This window comes from Hippoglossus hippoglossus, chromosome 7 (genome assembly GCF_009819705.1).
Source record: "Hippoglossus hippoglossus isolate fHipHip1 chromosome 7, fHipHip1.pri, whole genome shotgun sequence".
In the NCBI taxonomy this organism is placed as follows: Eukaryota; Metazoa; Chordata; class Actinopteri; order Pleuronectiformes; family Pleuronectidae; genus Hippoglossus; species Hippoglossus hippoglossus.
Genome location: NC_047157.1, coordinates 4,006,857 through 4,023,152, shown reverse-complemented (window position 1 = coordinate 4,023,152; position 16,296 = coordinate 4,006,857). Strand labels below are relative to the sequence as shown.

Genomic DNA, 16,296 nt, shown 5'->3' with positions numbered 1-16,296 from the left:
TAATAATAATTTGTAGAGAGAGGGAAATGCACTTCAGTTCATTGATTGTATTTTAATTGTACATTGAAATAAGACCATTATTAAAAACACCATCCCGTATAGCTCATTTCAAAATGTTCTTTCAAAATGCTGTAGGTGCGTAGGTGTGTGTGTGTCGCACTGCAATTACACCGCCGAAATGCTAGTGGCAATAGAGTTTCTATGCTGGTGTCTTCCAGTTTCTGGTCCACCTATTACCAAATTCTCTGGCTACTTTTTCTTAAAGAACAGCAACGTAGAAAAGAAAGACGTCGTCCCTGTTCGTTCCTTCAACTCAATTCAGAAATGGCGGCAAGTCTGTGGACCAATCACAGCCTTGATGCGTAGTTACGTTTTTGGGGAGGTGCACGTCGGGTTATGGTGTAAGGCTCTGTGTAGGGTACACGTCTACTTGTAGGCTACGGCGTAGCTTCGACACAGAAGCATGAATTGGGCTTTAAACACAATGTGGCTGTAGGAGATTGAAACACACACAGTGAAGGCGACAGAAAAAGTGGCCGTGACAAACCAGGTTGACTTTTAGAGCCACTTCAAATATCCGTTATTTTTGAAGTGGCTCTAAAAGTCAACCTGTTTTGTCACGTCCACTTTTTCTGTCGCCTTCCCCGTGTGTGTTTCAATCTCCTACAGCCACAGAGAAAACAAGTGAGGAGAGAAATTCTGCAGCTAAAAGTCATGAGAAGAAAATTACAATCCTGAAAAGACACTTTACACTAAGACTGAGGTAAACTAATGATAACATGTTATACAATGTTTCTTTACTTTTAAAGACATATTACCTAACAGCAGTGGTGTTATTATCTACTGTAATACATCTTACAACAATAGGACATTGTTAAATGGCAGAGTAGAAATGTTAGACAACATCTAACACAACAACTTTTCCATACACTTAATTTCAGGTCATGTTGATTTAGAGGGCATCTATGACAGCTAAATGTAGTGTATTTGTGACATCTACTGGTTATTAAAAAGCACAGTACATAATGAAGGAGTCTGATTTGGGCTCAATAAAGTCTGGCAGGTAGTAGTTACTGTAGCTGTCTGGCTCTTATCTGGCTTTGTATGCAAAGAGATTACAAACATGTTTTTTACATAAGTAATTTAACGGTAGTTCACAACCTATCATAAACACTTACTGTTACAAAACAACCACAACACAACATAGAACAACACAACAGGCTGACAAAACTGCAGTATTTATTGAACAAGCTTTTTTTTTATTTTGAAAACTTTTCTTTTTTCTTGTTACTTTCTGATTGATTTATATTGCAAAAAAATTCTGTTTATAAATGTGTGTGAGTGTAAATGAATAGTATTTACAAAAATGTTTGTCATCCGTCGAGTAGTTTGCCTCCGCTCGCATGGCAGCCATGACACAGCAGCAGTGGCTACAATGTAATCTCATGGGGCAACTGCGACAGTCCTCAAAATTAACTAAAAGTCAACAAAAACTTTTTTATCCTCCAATAAAGTTCTTGGTCTTTTCTAAGAATCTGGCAACATCGTCTCGCTCAACAAAACGTCTCACCCTCAAGTCTGTTGAAGGAAGAAGGAGGTGGTAACGTGAATGAAAGTCAGAGTAAGAAAGAGAGTTGGAGAGTGGAGTTTGGATTTTACAGAGAAACTGTTATGGCTGAATCTTTTTCTGATGGACAATGTCAATGAATTATTTGAATTCGATGGTTGTCACTACTTGTTGGAGCCTGAGTGTGCTGACAAAGAGCTCCTTCAAACTGAAGAGTGAACAAAAAGAGAGAGAGAGGCTACAAGCAGCAGAGGGACAACTAGCTGCTGCACAGCTGAGAGTAAGACTTCTTGTTGAGCGAGGCATGTGCAATTTTGCCAGACTATTGGTGAAAAACAATCACTTTAAGTGAACATTTTAAGGACTGTCGCAGTTGCCCAATAAGATTACATCGCCTGCCACTGTGTTGCAGCTGCCTCTTTAACAACCAGCTATGTGAAATTTTACCTAAAAACATTTTGACTAAAATGATGACTCTTAGTCTTTTTCTAAGACTAAGACAAGACAATGTTCATTCAGTTTTTTTAAACTGACTCAAAATATTGATGTTGACTAAATACAACCGAATCTAACATAGACGTTTTATTTCAGGATCAAGCAAAAAATTGCTGGCAAAATTAGCACAGTTTCTACCATATGTTATTTACTCCCCACGGCCACTACTGATTTGTATGAATCCTTCAAATAATAAATTGCAGCCACTTCTGTAGCTCTGAAAGCTGTTTTTTATGTTTTTCTCTGGAAATCCCATGGCGTTCATATTTCAGAGTTTTAAGAGTTCACCTGCCAAATTGTCTTCATACTAGCATAATCTGGACATATCCTCTAAACTACTACATTTCTGATCAAAAACAATCCTGATTTTAGTAAAGAGAGGGACGGAAACGGAAGAGATTCTTCCGACACAGCTGTCAGTGCAACTCAGACACAAGGAAGAGAAATACCCACTCTTTGCATCCACCTTTTTTCTAACATCAAAGCAAGGATTATCCACAGGTGCCCATTCTGAATAACACAGAGGCTTACATCAGAAGTTTTATAGAATTTTTGCCAGAGGCCATTCTTACTTTCAGGATAATTTTTAAAGTTCTTTCTTAAAGACACTGAAACAGTAATTTCTACTGTTTAGCACCAAGCAAGTGAGAATGACTGGTCCGCAAAAATGTTTGTACATGTACATATATATCAGTTTGATGTTAAGGATTAACTGTTTATATCGACCTTCCTTTCTTTTTTCATTCTTCTTTTTACAATACAAACTCATGTTATGCTTCATAAGGCAGTAACATCTCACAACAAAATGTACAAAGTCTGAAATTAAATGACCTAAATGGTCTCAGAGTGGGCATTTGACCCCACATGACAATGATGGTGGCCCCTGTAAAGTCTCCAGCCCTGTCCCAGAATTTCCTTAAAGTCGGACCAGTAAACACAGTACAGACAAAGTGTATTCCACCACACTTAGTACGCCGTCTCTTTGATGATGTTGGTGGAGAGGGTGTGGTTGCTGGAGATGCTAATGGAGTGGCGGGTCAAGGGGTGGGGGTGCCTCCTGGGCCTATGTTGGCAGGGCATGCAGAAGTAGCGCAGGGTGGAGAAGAAGATCTGGCGGTAGGTGGCTGACACCAGGTTGTAGAGGATGGGATTGATGGCCGAGCTGACGTAGAACAGGACATTGGTCAGCATGTAGAAATAGTGGTAGAAGTCATACAAGTCACTGTGAAATGACACAAACAGAGCACTAATGTTATTTGGCATTTTTAACATTTGTTTTAACACAGTATTTATAAATATGTAGCATATTAAACACTGATGCAATTTTACATTTTACTGCATTTTTGGACTTGAGGTGTTGAAATGATGAATTATTTTTTGGCATGTAATCTTTCTTAAAAACTGTGCAAATTGTCCCTTGAGCCAAAGCCTCCTGTGACTTAACTCAACCAGACTGAAATTTCTGGAAGTCTCCCTTTGAAATCAGCATTTAAATAGAAAATAAAGCCAATAGCACAATTAATTCGCTGGAACAGCTGCAATCAGAAGATTTGAAGAAGCTATAGCTTCTTAGCTGTTTCACAGTCCACTTTTATTTAAAGCTCTTGAACAAGCAGCTAATAAATGTACATCTTAGTGACCAAGATACCAAGTCTTCTTTATCTCAGTTAGTGAGTAAGAGGCACTGCCGTTGCGTCTATATTGGCAAACAAGGCAATTGCCTAGAGTAGCACTTTGGCAAGGGCGGCGAAATGTGCATAGCTGAAAAACGTGTCTTTCACAGCCTCCCGTCTCAAGAGCCAGTGGTCCATTCAATTGAGCTTAATTTAACTTTATCAGCGACTGTCCTTTGAGGACAGTCGCTGATAAAGTTAATCCATTGTTAATCCATTGTTAATCCATTGTTAATCCATTGTTAATCCAAAAATCCATTGAGGATACTACAGCATGTCTAAATGACCGGAATTATCTAGTTGCGAATATGAAAAAAGGACTATTGAAGGAGCAAGCATTCCAAAGACAGAAGGGAAGTTTTTAAATCATCATTGTATAGGCCAGGGCTCCGCCCCCACTCACATGCTCAGAGCGACACAGTGAGATCAGAGGAGCGTTAAGGTGAAGCAGCCGGTAAGTTACTTTGTTGAAGAAGAGTGGAAACAAACAGTGAAAATACAGAGTTTCTCTCTGGTCAACAGCTGCTCAATGATCTGAAGGTTGGTTTGTATTGTGCTGGAGTTTCCTGTGTCCTCCTCCACTCTCCTGCTGACCTGCTCTCACGTTAACAAATAAAAACCAACACCAAATCTAAATGGGGCGCTCAATGTTAATACTGTGGCTGTGAACACTAATAAATCAATGTATGACGTCAGCGATTCCTCAGTGAAGTCCAGGAGGCATCATGTTCACACAGCTACTCTAAAACAGTGTAGACACATGTATGCATACATGACCAATAAAGCTGATTCTGATTTCTAACAACATTTCTAATCACTGCGTTTGCTCAAAACAGGGCCTGAAAGATACGTACGCCACTTTTCACGCAAACGCTGAGCTCTATAAAAACAAACTTGACAGGAGAATGTGCGCACTTCTATGCTAACTCTGACAACATTCGTACGAACATTTTGGAGATGGGAAAATGACCATGCAGATGTGAGATTAAGCCAGATTATTATTCATCATTAACATTTAAACCAACAGCATTATTTGTGCTGTTCCATAAGAAAAACGCATTTGAAAATTAGTTTGGAAATAGTGCTGTGGTCATAATGTAAAAAGTCTGACATATTTATGTAGAACTTTGACTTTGTACAATGATGTGTAGGATTGTTTGGCCTTGGTATTCACTCTTTCTTTGGTTGAAAGGCTGTGCACACAAAAGGTTTGCTCCAAAAAATCATTATAACATTTCCAGCGTGAGCCGAACCTGATCTGACTCTGTGAGACAGTTGCAGAGATGGATGAAGAGAAATAACTGAGCCACACAATATAGGAGAGAATTATATGGCACTAAATATATCCAATAAATTTGGATGGAAACTCGATTATTGCCGATCCTGCACTAAATGTTTACAGGGGCAGGACCAGGGGGCACTGGACCCAGCTGAAATCTGATTGGCCCCTGAAGTGTGCCTGTCCTTTCAGAAGTCTTTCAAAACTAGTCACTTAGTCACTAGTGACTTGCTTAATAACAATAAATATGACAATTTGTGAATTCTTTTATTTTCTAAGTTTTTTATAAAGAACAGAATGTTTTTTAACATGAATTGTTAAGGAATGACTTTAATGTTCAAATATTCAATGAATCATGAATTGTGCCTGGCTGTTAACATATAATTTGCCCCTTTATGGCCCCCAGTTTAGTAAAATCCTAGATCTGCCAATGAGGGAGGTCTCGTGTTACCTGTCTCTGTCTGAAGAGTCTAGTTTTGTTGATGGAAACTGTCCAGACTGCCAAACATCGCAACATGGAGACACGGAATAATAAAGGTAGTGCTAAGTAACCTAAGCAATGACTAAGGATGTCAGCTTCCAACTGGCTGCCTGCCTGAGTGCCTTGTTAAACAGACATTTCACCAATAAAACTACAATTCAGTCATAATCAGGATCAAAGATCTACACTCCACTGTAGGGTTGGTACACAGCCAGCACCTATCAGACTGAATCACAGCACAGATTCTGGTACCTCATGTCAGTGCCTGAGTTCTGTACTGAAATAGTTGCCCTTCGTACAGGCAACATAAAAAGCACTACACATGCCAAGTTTACATTACAGCCAACTCTGGTAACATCACACTCTCATCACACTCTTTCTGGCAGTAGGTAACAAATTACCTCAAGCTAAGCATTCTAAAGTGTGGCTGTATTTTTACGCAAAAAGGATTTCCGACACCGGGAAGTGCAGCAAATGTCCGAGCAAAAGCCGAAAGCTGCGTACCGGTACAGGAAGAAAACAAAGGATACCGAACCCTACTCTGGTGACGAACACCAATGTATAGAGCTAAACAGTCAAAACAGGTAATACAGTGGATGAGGTTCAATGTGACAGATAAGTGTTGCATTAGTGCAGCAGCAGAGCAGATGATTTCCCAGGGAACATACTGTAGTGTATATGTCCCTTTAGTGCCCATGTTCTCATCTCTTCTTGGAGAATCTGAGCAGCATGTCTCTCATGAGAACACACACTATTGTATTTCTTTCAGTGCACAGTTAGAAGAGTTACGGACGGACGCTAAATTGAGAGTATATATCACAGAAACAAGTGGTGAAATAAGACAGTGACACATGCAAACAACAGACAATGAAGGTAAAGGAAAAGGTTATAAGTCATAACATATCAATAAATCTTAACAGATAGTGTAGATGCTCCTGAGCAGCATGTCAGTTAGTAGTATCTGGTGTATTGATCTATTCTGCTCTCGCAGTGGACAAGGATCATTGAAGTGTGCAGAAAGTCAATGATGTGTGTGTCTGTCTGCATACAGAGACACATTAAAGATGAATGAGGACAGGATTGAAAGGGACAACAGGGATAGTATTGAACATGACCTTTATATTATCTATACTCAGGTAATTCTGTGGGCTCTGTTTATGTAACGGACGATGACACATGAGCCATGAGTCTTTGCTCAGGTAGAATTCTGACTTGGGCAGAAAAATCGGGCAGACTGTGCGCTTCAAGTGCAGAATTTTCACATGCGATGATTCTGAGTCAGTTTCCTCTCGTGGCAGCTTCACTCTGAGCCCATCTGGTTGTAAGGAATTAACCGAAGAGGACTGCTATTACTAGGAAAGAAAAGCAAAAATACTTGAGTGGTTATTTCCTGCTACCAGCCTCTTCAGTACACACTGATTCCTCCTAATCCCAACGCACATCCATCTGCACTGTGGCGCCTTTTGGCATGAAATCGTCAAAATCCATTGTGTTAGAAATTTAGAAAAACTGAGCCCTGTTTCTGTTATTGTATCACATACTTAGACTCTTTTTATTATACATGTTTAGAGGCCAGTCTATACACCCACTGAGTGACACAAAGCCGGATGAGTACGTGTTAAGTTGGAAGTGATAAAGAAATCAGTTAATCACCTTAAATTAAAATTGCATTAGCAGTTGCTTAGTATGTATGAAAATATACTATTGTGATTACCGTAGCAGGTGCAGATGGCATTACGTGTGTGTGCTGATTACTTATAGAGGCTGCACATGCTGTAGAATAAACACGACCCCCCCCTTCACTGTCAATTATCCCACATTTACCATAGTCCTTCCAATCAACATTCAAACTACAGTCATAAACTGGCCTGATGAGGTTTGTCCATCCCTGAGCAGCTGTTTTCAACAACTGGACAACCTCCAGTGAACAAACAGCACTTGATTGACTGTGATTTTATAGCCTAGGTTCATTTATTCCCTCAAATAAAAGCAGTAAGATGACGTATGATGTCTGGAAATTGGTGTGACCTATTTAATGTTTTCCCGGATAACAGCTATTTCAAGCTTACCATATATACACATATAGGTTTTCTTTAAGTGCCCAGCACATTTAAATACATTTGTGTGGTGTCCGCTCTCAACCTGCGTGTTTGGAATGGGCTGTTAGCTGGCCTGGTAATGCTAAGGAGCTGAACTATTCCATGTCATTTCAGAGTCCTCCTCAAACAGTTCTACAATATACTGTCACTTTGTATTGTTTGTGCGCTGGACGTTGAGTGAAGAGATTTTTATAAACAGTCTATGATGCAGAGTGAAGTTAGGAAACTTTGTGTTCATCCTACCTGGTTTATCTTCGATGACAATTTTATAGTCAATGTTTTTCATAGAATGAAACATGCCAAGTTTGAACCCTATAATTTGAACAGTTTGTGAAATATACGTTCCACATACAGACAGACATAGGCATTATTTGGGGGCATTATTTGCTACATTTAATTGTTTGAATATGTTTAATGATAAACAACAGAAGAGAGATGCAGCAGCAGATATTTAACTGAAGGCATTATGTTTGTCATAATAATTTTGAATCAGTTTTTTCAATTTATTTATTTTTCAAATGTCTCATTTATATTTATTTAAAGTTTGCGGTGACATTTGGTCTATAACAGAGTTATTATAGGAAAAACGTACTTTGTTTTTGTTTTTCATCATATTTAACTGATTGCTTCATATTTGCTTCCATTGTCCAGTGCAAAGTCTCATATTTGAAAAAAAAGAAATGTTTTGATCCAGACCAACAGGATAGTGCTTGAGTCACACCATCTCACATCTTCACCACTACTTGGCTGTCTCTGTCCTGCCTCTGTCCCCATAAGTGTCAAACAAAACTGATAGCTAAGGTCATCTGACCAAGCGGGCAGAAGTCAAAAATCCAAATGTTACAGAGCGACCTTATTTTATTCCTGATCTTTATCGTGCAGAGCATTTATGAAATGTAGCAAAACAGAAGAGGGTCTTCCTTTACTATTGCAGGGGACTTAACTCATGGGGTCCTAATGACAGCCATGCTTATGCTGTATCCTGCAGGGCTTTGGATGCCTGTGGCAACATAGTGAGAGAATAATAACAGTGCCTTTCCTCGCCAATGCAGGCGGGATGCAGGAAACACATCAACAATACAGGATCGACACAATCCATTGATTTTAAAGACAAATGGCTGCTCACATGTTTTGAAAATGTCAAAAAAAAAATCATGAATATGTATTGGAACTAATTGTAACTAAATTGACTATTATAATTCAGTTGCCTCCAAGGTAAATCGGATCGAAGTGTTTCACTGTGTAAGTCAATGAAAAACAAAGATTATCACTCCTGCCTTGCAACAATGAAATAAAAAAATGTATTCTGTGCATAAATATACCGATATGCATATTAACTAATGATGAATAGAAGCTTTCATCTACAGTAGCAGGCAGATAAGCAGTAGGCGTATGTTCAAAGCTCAGTGTGCCTCCTCAGGCAGCAATGAAGAACTGACACCCTTAAAATAAGAAACATGACATGATTTTATCTGAAAGATAAGTTCTTTCTGATTAAAAAATGGTTTCAGATACTTCTGCTCATTCATGCATGTCTAAAGCAAAAAATAACGAAGGGCTTTCATCATTTTACATTCTCCTTTTTCTCAAGTGGGCTTTCTAGTCTAACAAGTCAAAGTCTACAGATTTGAACTCTCCTCACTTAAAAATGAACTACAATGATATTGCAATTCTTTTTCCCATTTTCTTCTGAAGCAGATCAAATACTATGAAGTCAACAAATAATAACAATAACAAATAATAAATATTTGCATTTGTAACAGCTGACTGGCATTCTGCGATACCTTGGATGATGAAATTATCAGAAGAACTGGACGCTGGACTCCAAAAATGGACTCCATCTACTTCAGAAAACACTGCTGAGAAGTATTTTGCTTGTACATTGGATGGCTCCTCCTACACAACATGGCTGGGCTTGTAGATTTTACACTGTGATGATGACACATGTATCAAGTGCTGTGTTTTGAACCGGATACAATGTGTACACAGAGTATTAACTTCAACAATGTACATTTAAACATATTCTTATATTTAAAAAATAAACAAACAGCTTTACTGCCTTTTTTCTTTGCGGTATCTTTTATTTTGTCTGCAAATGAGAGGAGGATGTAATGTGAGCTGGACAGAAGGGTCAGATATGAATCACTACTCCTGCATTTCAATGCAGTTTTTCTAGTTTTCATACTGAGTCCAGGAAAGAGGTCTTTCCAGCAATTACATTCATTGACTGAAACTGTGTCTGCAAGACACCAGAAACAGAGAGTGAGCCAGTGAGAGGGTAAAGAGGATGAGAATGTTAAATGAAAGCAATCTAATCAGGAAGATGTATCGGGCCTGCTCCTCTTTGTCAGGCGCTCTTAACTGATGACCCTCTAGATGATGGCTACAGCCAATGATTGTGTATGTCTGTGGGTTACGGGTTTGTGCACATGTGCGAGAATGTGTGTGTTATGTGAATGTCAATGTGTGCGTGCAGCTTGGGTGTTTCTGCAGAGATCAAGTAAGCAACAAACTCCTAGAGGTTCTACCACAAGAGAGGCCGGGAATCATTACTCACTCAGACCAGTCAGAGATGTAGCAAAACATGAGGCGGCGAGCGTGATAGGGCAGCCAGCAGACCACGAACGCAATGACCACCGCTCCTGCACACAAGAGACAGAGACACCAAAAGAATAAAGCAAGACAGATACAGTAAGGAGCAAATATACACTGAGAGCATAAAACTGGTGCAATTATTCAATAGCCGTATTTGCAAATTGTGCACAATGTTTAGAAGATTAAGATGCAACAAACAATAATAACATCATGATGTAAAATAAAGAGGGTGACAGTGTGCATAAGCCTAAACAAGAAAACTGTGTTGTTTTTTATTTTGATGCATAATTAGAATTAGAATGGAAGTATCTACCATGTCTGTGTGTTCAGATTTGATTGAGAACAAGTTGATGATTGGGTGTTAAAAACCTAAAGCACATTTTATCAATATTACTTTGTTTGGAGCAGACACTTTTGGAACCCCTAGCATGATAGGGGAAACTGATAAGGTTTTTATAATCTCACTATTATGGTCCCTCGAAGGGTCCTTGCTGTGTCCTTATTGTGCAGTGTTTGCTTTCTGATATGATTCATGGGGCGATTTTTGGAACTGAGCCATTATTAATTAAATTAGTTTAACCTGTCCTTGTCAAAAGATCTATTAATCAAGAGACAAGACATTAGCCAAAAGTTCAAACTGTGTGACTGTTAATGTTGGAAGTGGAACTGGGGAGTCAGAGTCAGAACATCAAAGAATAGAATATTGAAAAGTCAGACTGTGTCAGCTCACAACACATCATTAAAAAGTTATGTTTTTAAATTGACAGAAGACATACAAATCATTTTTATAGCAACAGAGCAAAAAGGAGATTGTGCATTTAATTAGAGGATGTCAAGATGACAATACAGCTGGTTTGATCGATAAATTAAAAGACACTTGCAAACATCTGAAAAGCTTTGTTGTCCATTTGTTTGCATGGACATCAGTCTCCAGCTATTCATTTCTGTCTTTCGTGAAGTCAGCCCTCAACATTGGATGATGGTATAAACCTAACACTTGTGGAGAAACACTTACCAACACATGTGGTGAAAATAATGGAACATTATTGGGAATGAATCAGCCGAATACAGTGATATAGTGATCAAGGATATAGTAATCAACTGTTAATTTGGATCAAAGAGCTTGTTCCTATACACGTGCTGTTTAAATTATTGTCTTATAGTGACCAAGAAGTCCGCTAACAGTGTTTATGTTGGACATGTTTGGACTGTAAAGTAGTTCGTTTTTGCAGTTTTTACCGGCTCTGTTACTGCTCCTCTTTGCGTCTGTATCCTTCGTGCTGTGCACTACCAACCGAGTCGAGCCAAACCGAGTGCACCCTACCACCTCCTCTCCATACACTGCCCAAGTCCCAAATTCAGTTGTTTTTACCCAGTCTGAGTTTACACGTGTCTGATGACACGGATTGTGTGTATGAGAGTGAGAGTGAGAGTGTGACAGAGAGCAGGACTGAATGATTTCACGTTCAGATTTTGTAATGCTCTCCCACAAAACCCAGCTCTCACAGCTTCAGCTCTTTTCCTTGTGCTCACCCTGCTTCTGTTCGAATGTGAATCATCAGTTGTACTGCTCTTGGATTTCTTCTTTTCTTTTCGAATCCTGCTTTTAAGCTCAGAGACCACACTCTTGAATAGATATATATAAAAAAAACACAACATAATCATCAATTAGTTCCAGACCCAGTGAGAGCACTGAATCAAGGGAGGGACCCTCATAGTGACTGTCATTCACAAATTGTGTGAAATCAAATGACTCAATATCAGTCATAAAATTAGCACACAGAGTGTGACGGGTAGCAAACGTGAATGTTAAAGTCTCCAAGTAAAATAATATTACTATCAAGGTGCAGTGATGAGACAGGCGTTCAGAAAATTCAGCACTAAAACAACAGTTATGTAAACTGGTCAAATTTCCAAAGGTGATGTGGGAGCAGTCATTGCAGTCCATAAAAAGCACGGCAACCATAGCACCTCCTCTCTGGTCTAGGGAGGTAAAAATAGGAGAAAATTGAGGGAGGTGGTTTTGATAAGAGGAACAATGTCCTCCAGGCTCAGCCAGTGATCATACAATACTCTATGTTATGTGACGTGACAAAATCAAGACAGATTAAAGTGTAGTTAGACAGAGACCTGACATTTAAAATACACATTTAACAGAAGACATAACAAGTGAGTATGGGAAGTCTTAGTTATACACCTGATTGAATTGAGTCTGCAACTGACATTTGAGTGATTCATATTCCTAATATAAGATTTAGCCCTATGCAGTGTGGACTGGTTGCTGATGAACACAGGAATAGCAGAGGGACTGTGTGTGACAGGAGTCTGTGTGTGGCAGTCAGATAAATTAGGTAACGCTCCCTAAACATTTGACACAAATTAGTTCACCCCATGTCTGGACAGACATCCCATCTAAGTAAATGTTCTTCCTTTCAAAACAAATCTGTACAATTAAATAAAATCATAACCTGCAGCAGTACAGAATGTCTGGAGCCAGGAACCAAACTGAAAAGGTGTTGGAAACCCTCAGAGCTCTACCTCCAGGTGAGGATTGGACCAGATATAACACAGATCTTTCCAAGGCTGTCATTAGTGGTTGCTAATGTCTCAAACTCATGGTGGAGTTTAGTTGATTGCCTCATCAAGATGTCATTAGTACGCAGGTGCAAAATCACCCTTTTGAAAGAGGGGTGGAAGGCTACATCCATACTAGGGCTGGGCAATTAACCAAAAATGTATTGAAACCGACATTTACAACCTCCAACCGACTTAATGTTGGTTGATTCGGTTAATACTTTCCCCAATGCGTGCATTCACTAACGGGTTTCCGCTGCAAAATAAAGCGGTGGCCCGGGTACCTTGTACCCTGCTGCAGAGGCGGACTGAACCATTAGGCAAAGGCCGGTAATTGCCTTGGGCCCTGAACTACCAGTGGCCCAATAAAACTCCTAATAAACATATGGTTAAGATTTTTTTTTTGACTCTTAGTTAATTTATCATTTCATTCTAAAAATCCATACGCTAAAATGGCATGAGAATGCCAAAAATGTATGAGTAACTATTGTCTCAGCAACACCCCTCCCCCCTCAGTCCCCACTACAATGGACTATTCCATGAGCACGTCCACGGAAGTGATTCGGGGCGTAAACACAAACTGACGAGCAGTGTTGTGCCAGTTCACACTTAAAAAGAACGAGTTCAAAGTTCAGTTCATGCAGATGAAAATGAACTAGTTCAAGTTCATTTGTTCAGTTTTTTATTGTGATTATTTAGATGACAAACTTACGTTCATGTATTTAGTTATTAATCGATGGTGTCGGATCATGAATCGTGTTGCTCCGCTCACTTTAACACTGAGTCCTGCTGTTCACGTCTCGTGTTGTACAGCCTCATAAACTCTGGAGCGAATCAAACAAACACTAAGTTACTTCATGTACTGATCAGGTCCTGAAAACTAGTGAAGGTTGAGAGAGAGCAGGTCAGAGTGGAGGAGGACACAGAAACTCCAGCTCGGTACAAACCAACTGCAGCTTCTGCTCTGATCATGACGCAGCTGATCATTGAGCAGCTGGGATCAGAGAGAAACTGTGTTTTCACTGTTTCCACTGTTCTTCAACAAAGTCACTGACCGGCTGCTTCACGGTAACGCTCCTATTATCTCACTGTGTGTGAGCGAGTTAGTGGGGCGGGGTCCCAGGGTGTAGACACACGCACACACACACACACACATTTTCACTCGCTCCTGTTATTTCACATGATGGCCTATACATGAACGTGAGCGTGTTTTAAAGAGAAACACATGGAAATAAAAACATTCAAGGGAAAGAAAGAGAAAACGGTCAAAGGAGAGTAAGAGAAAGACAGGGACAAAGAAACATTTTAATCATTTTTTATTATTTCTGTAACTCCATAATTGACCTCCTATTGTCTTGTGTTTTATCTTCAGATAAAGACAAGATATAAGACAGAGGCCCATTGTCCACATCAATCAAATATCCTCCATGTGAATGGACAATTCGATACATTCTTATTGTACAGAGATCATATATCAAATAAGGATTACAAAAGGTGGAGAACAACGGATGCAGAGGGCCCCATGCCTTTGTTCGCCTTGGGCCCCCAAATTGCTAAATCCGCCACTGCCGTGCTATATTACCCTGCCACATGTCATCACTCCCCCACTGACCTGCATTCACTTTACACATTAACAATACACACCAACACTGATCAGAAGTTTTTAGGACACAAACAGGACTTGAAGTTTACTTTGTGTTTGTTTGACTCAAGAGTTTATGATACACGTTTTTATACACATTGAAAAAAAGTCCAACATTCGAGACGTAACATGATGTGCCAGGAGATAAGTTCTTCCAGCAGATAATAACACATTTTGTTTTAACTTACCCTAACCCTAATTCAGCAGATATTTATAAAGAACAGTTCTAAGTGTGAGTGATTAGAAAAGAGCGGAGGAGTCGCTTGACCATCGCTGAGTAATGCACCTCATGAGCGGGGGATAGGGGGCATAAAATAATCATGTAAAAGTAATCAAGGTAAAAGTTTGAAATGCTTGTGATATTGATTTGAAGTCAAATCGCCAGGCCCTAATCCATACTACTGCTTTTTTCTTTTGAAAATGTTGTTCGCCTAGCAACAGAGCTACGGACAAAACATTTCTTTGGTTGAGTTTTTAACATATTGTGGTCGTGGAAGTGGCTCAGAGAGCACATCCAGCTGTAACAGCTTAAAAGGCAGCTGAAAGAGCCGCAACGGAGTAAGGCACAGACACACATGGAGAAGAGAGACTGACACATGAAAAGAGCCACAGTAAGACTGTGTCACGGACGAGAGCTGAGCTGCCAAGAATCAAGATACCTGAAAAGGTTATGTTGTAGAGCAATTTATATTTTGATTGATGAATTCATGTTTGTTCTTTTGATGTACCTAAAATCTACTACTACTTAGCAATGAGTCTCAGTTGTCTGGTTGTTGTTTGGAGACCCCAGTGGCAAAGTCCATTGCCAAAAAATATGAACTGTTAGCTGTTCAGTTGTAATTTCTCTTCAAAATATTTCTTTTAAAAATATTTTTCTGTGTTCCAACACTCAAACAGCTCACTCAGGACGCTGTCAGGAAGTCTATTAGTGTTTGTTTAAACTCAGATAAACGCATGCATGACAGCATTCCTCATTGAAACAGAAACTATCTTTCACAGAAATCCATAACCCCAGAGAAAAGGCACACAACATGCATAAGTGGGAGATCTGACCTGTGTCTCAAAGGAGCTAAAAAAAGCAACTGTTTTTTCGTCCAGACAGAATGAGCAGTTTGGGCAGAGAATGGCTCAAATCAATGGTCCCTTCCTTTTAGCCAGGGCTGCTGCTAGCCAGAAATAAATTAGATAAAACCACAAATATTTGTATAAATATTTATTTGTACAAATATTTGTATTTGGAAGAAAAACAGAACTGTTCGATAAGTCACACGTACACAACTGAAGAAATGTTACAAAACTTTGCAAAGACAGTATATATTACACTATAGAACACGCAAAACAGCAACACTCACACACACACACACACAAGTATTTGAATGTTCAATCTTATTCAATAATAGAATCCAAAGAAATACATTTTAATAATCAAATACAGCTGTTTGAAGATCCCTGACAACAGGATGGAAATGGACACCAAAAGAAGCAACTCGAAAGGCAAAAGCAGCACTCCAGCACACCAGTATGATGACATCATGTTCAACTGGGAAGAGGATGTTTGGGCCAAGGTCAGAGTAGACCCCTGTGGAACAAGGCAACTCCTTCAGAGCGGCAGAAAATGGTAGTCCTTGAAATCTAGCATCAGGAAGAAGCAGCAAGATGTGCAAACGCTGTCACTCAAGCAGCCAGGGGCAGTGGATGAAATGGGAGAGCATAGAGAAAAGGAAGCTCAGCTGGGAGGACCTGTAGGGAATGGAAGCAATACAGGATTATAAAACCTATAAAAGTCCATTCCTCACCAGCAGTGGCTGAACGAAGATCCATCCTGCCCACTATGCTCAACTCTCAGCTATCATCAGGCACAACCTCACTGGTTGTAAAATATGTCTCTCCC

At 39.5% G+C, this 16,296-nt stretch overlaps 1 protein-coding gene across 1 annotated transcript in view; it reads right to left on the bottom strand.

Annotated features, from left to right (window-relative positions):
* Nucleotides 1-2,749: 2,749 nt before the first annotated feature.
* The window catches only part of ntsr1 (neurotensin receptor 1 (high affinity)), a 57,020-nt gene continuing 43,473 nt past the window's right edge, over nt 2,750-16,296 (bottom strand). Inside the window, exons 3-4 of the mRNA XM_034591312.1 lie at nt 10,152-10,236; nt 2,750-3,284 (exon numbers count right to left, since the gene is read on the bottom strand). Coding sequence (XP_034447203.1) covers nt 3,029-3,284; nt 10,152-10,236 — 341 coding nt within the window. The 3' untranslated portion in view covers nt 2,750-3,028. The remainder of the gene's footprint in view (nt 3,285-10,151; nt 10,237-16,296) is intronic.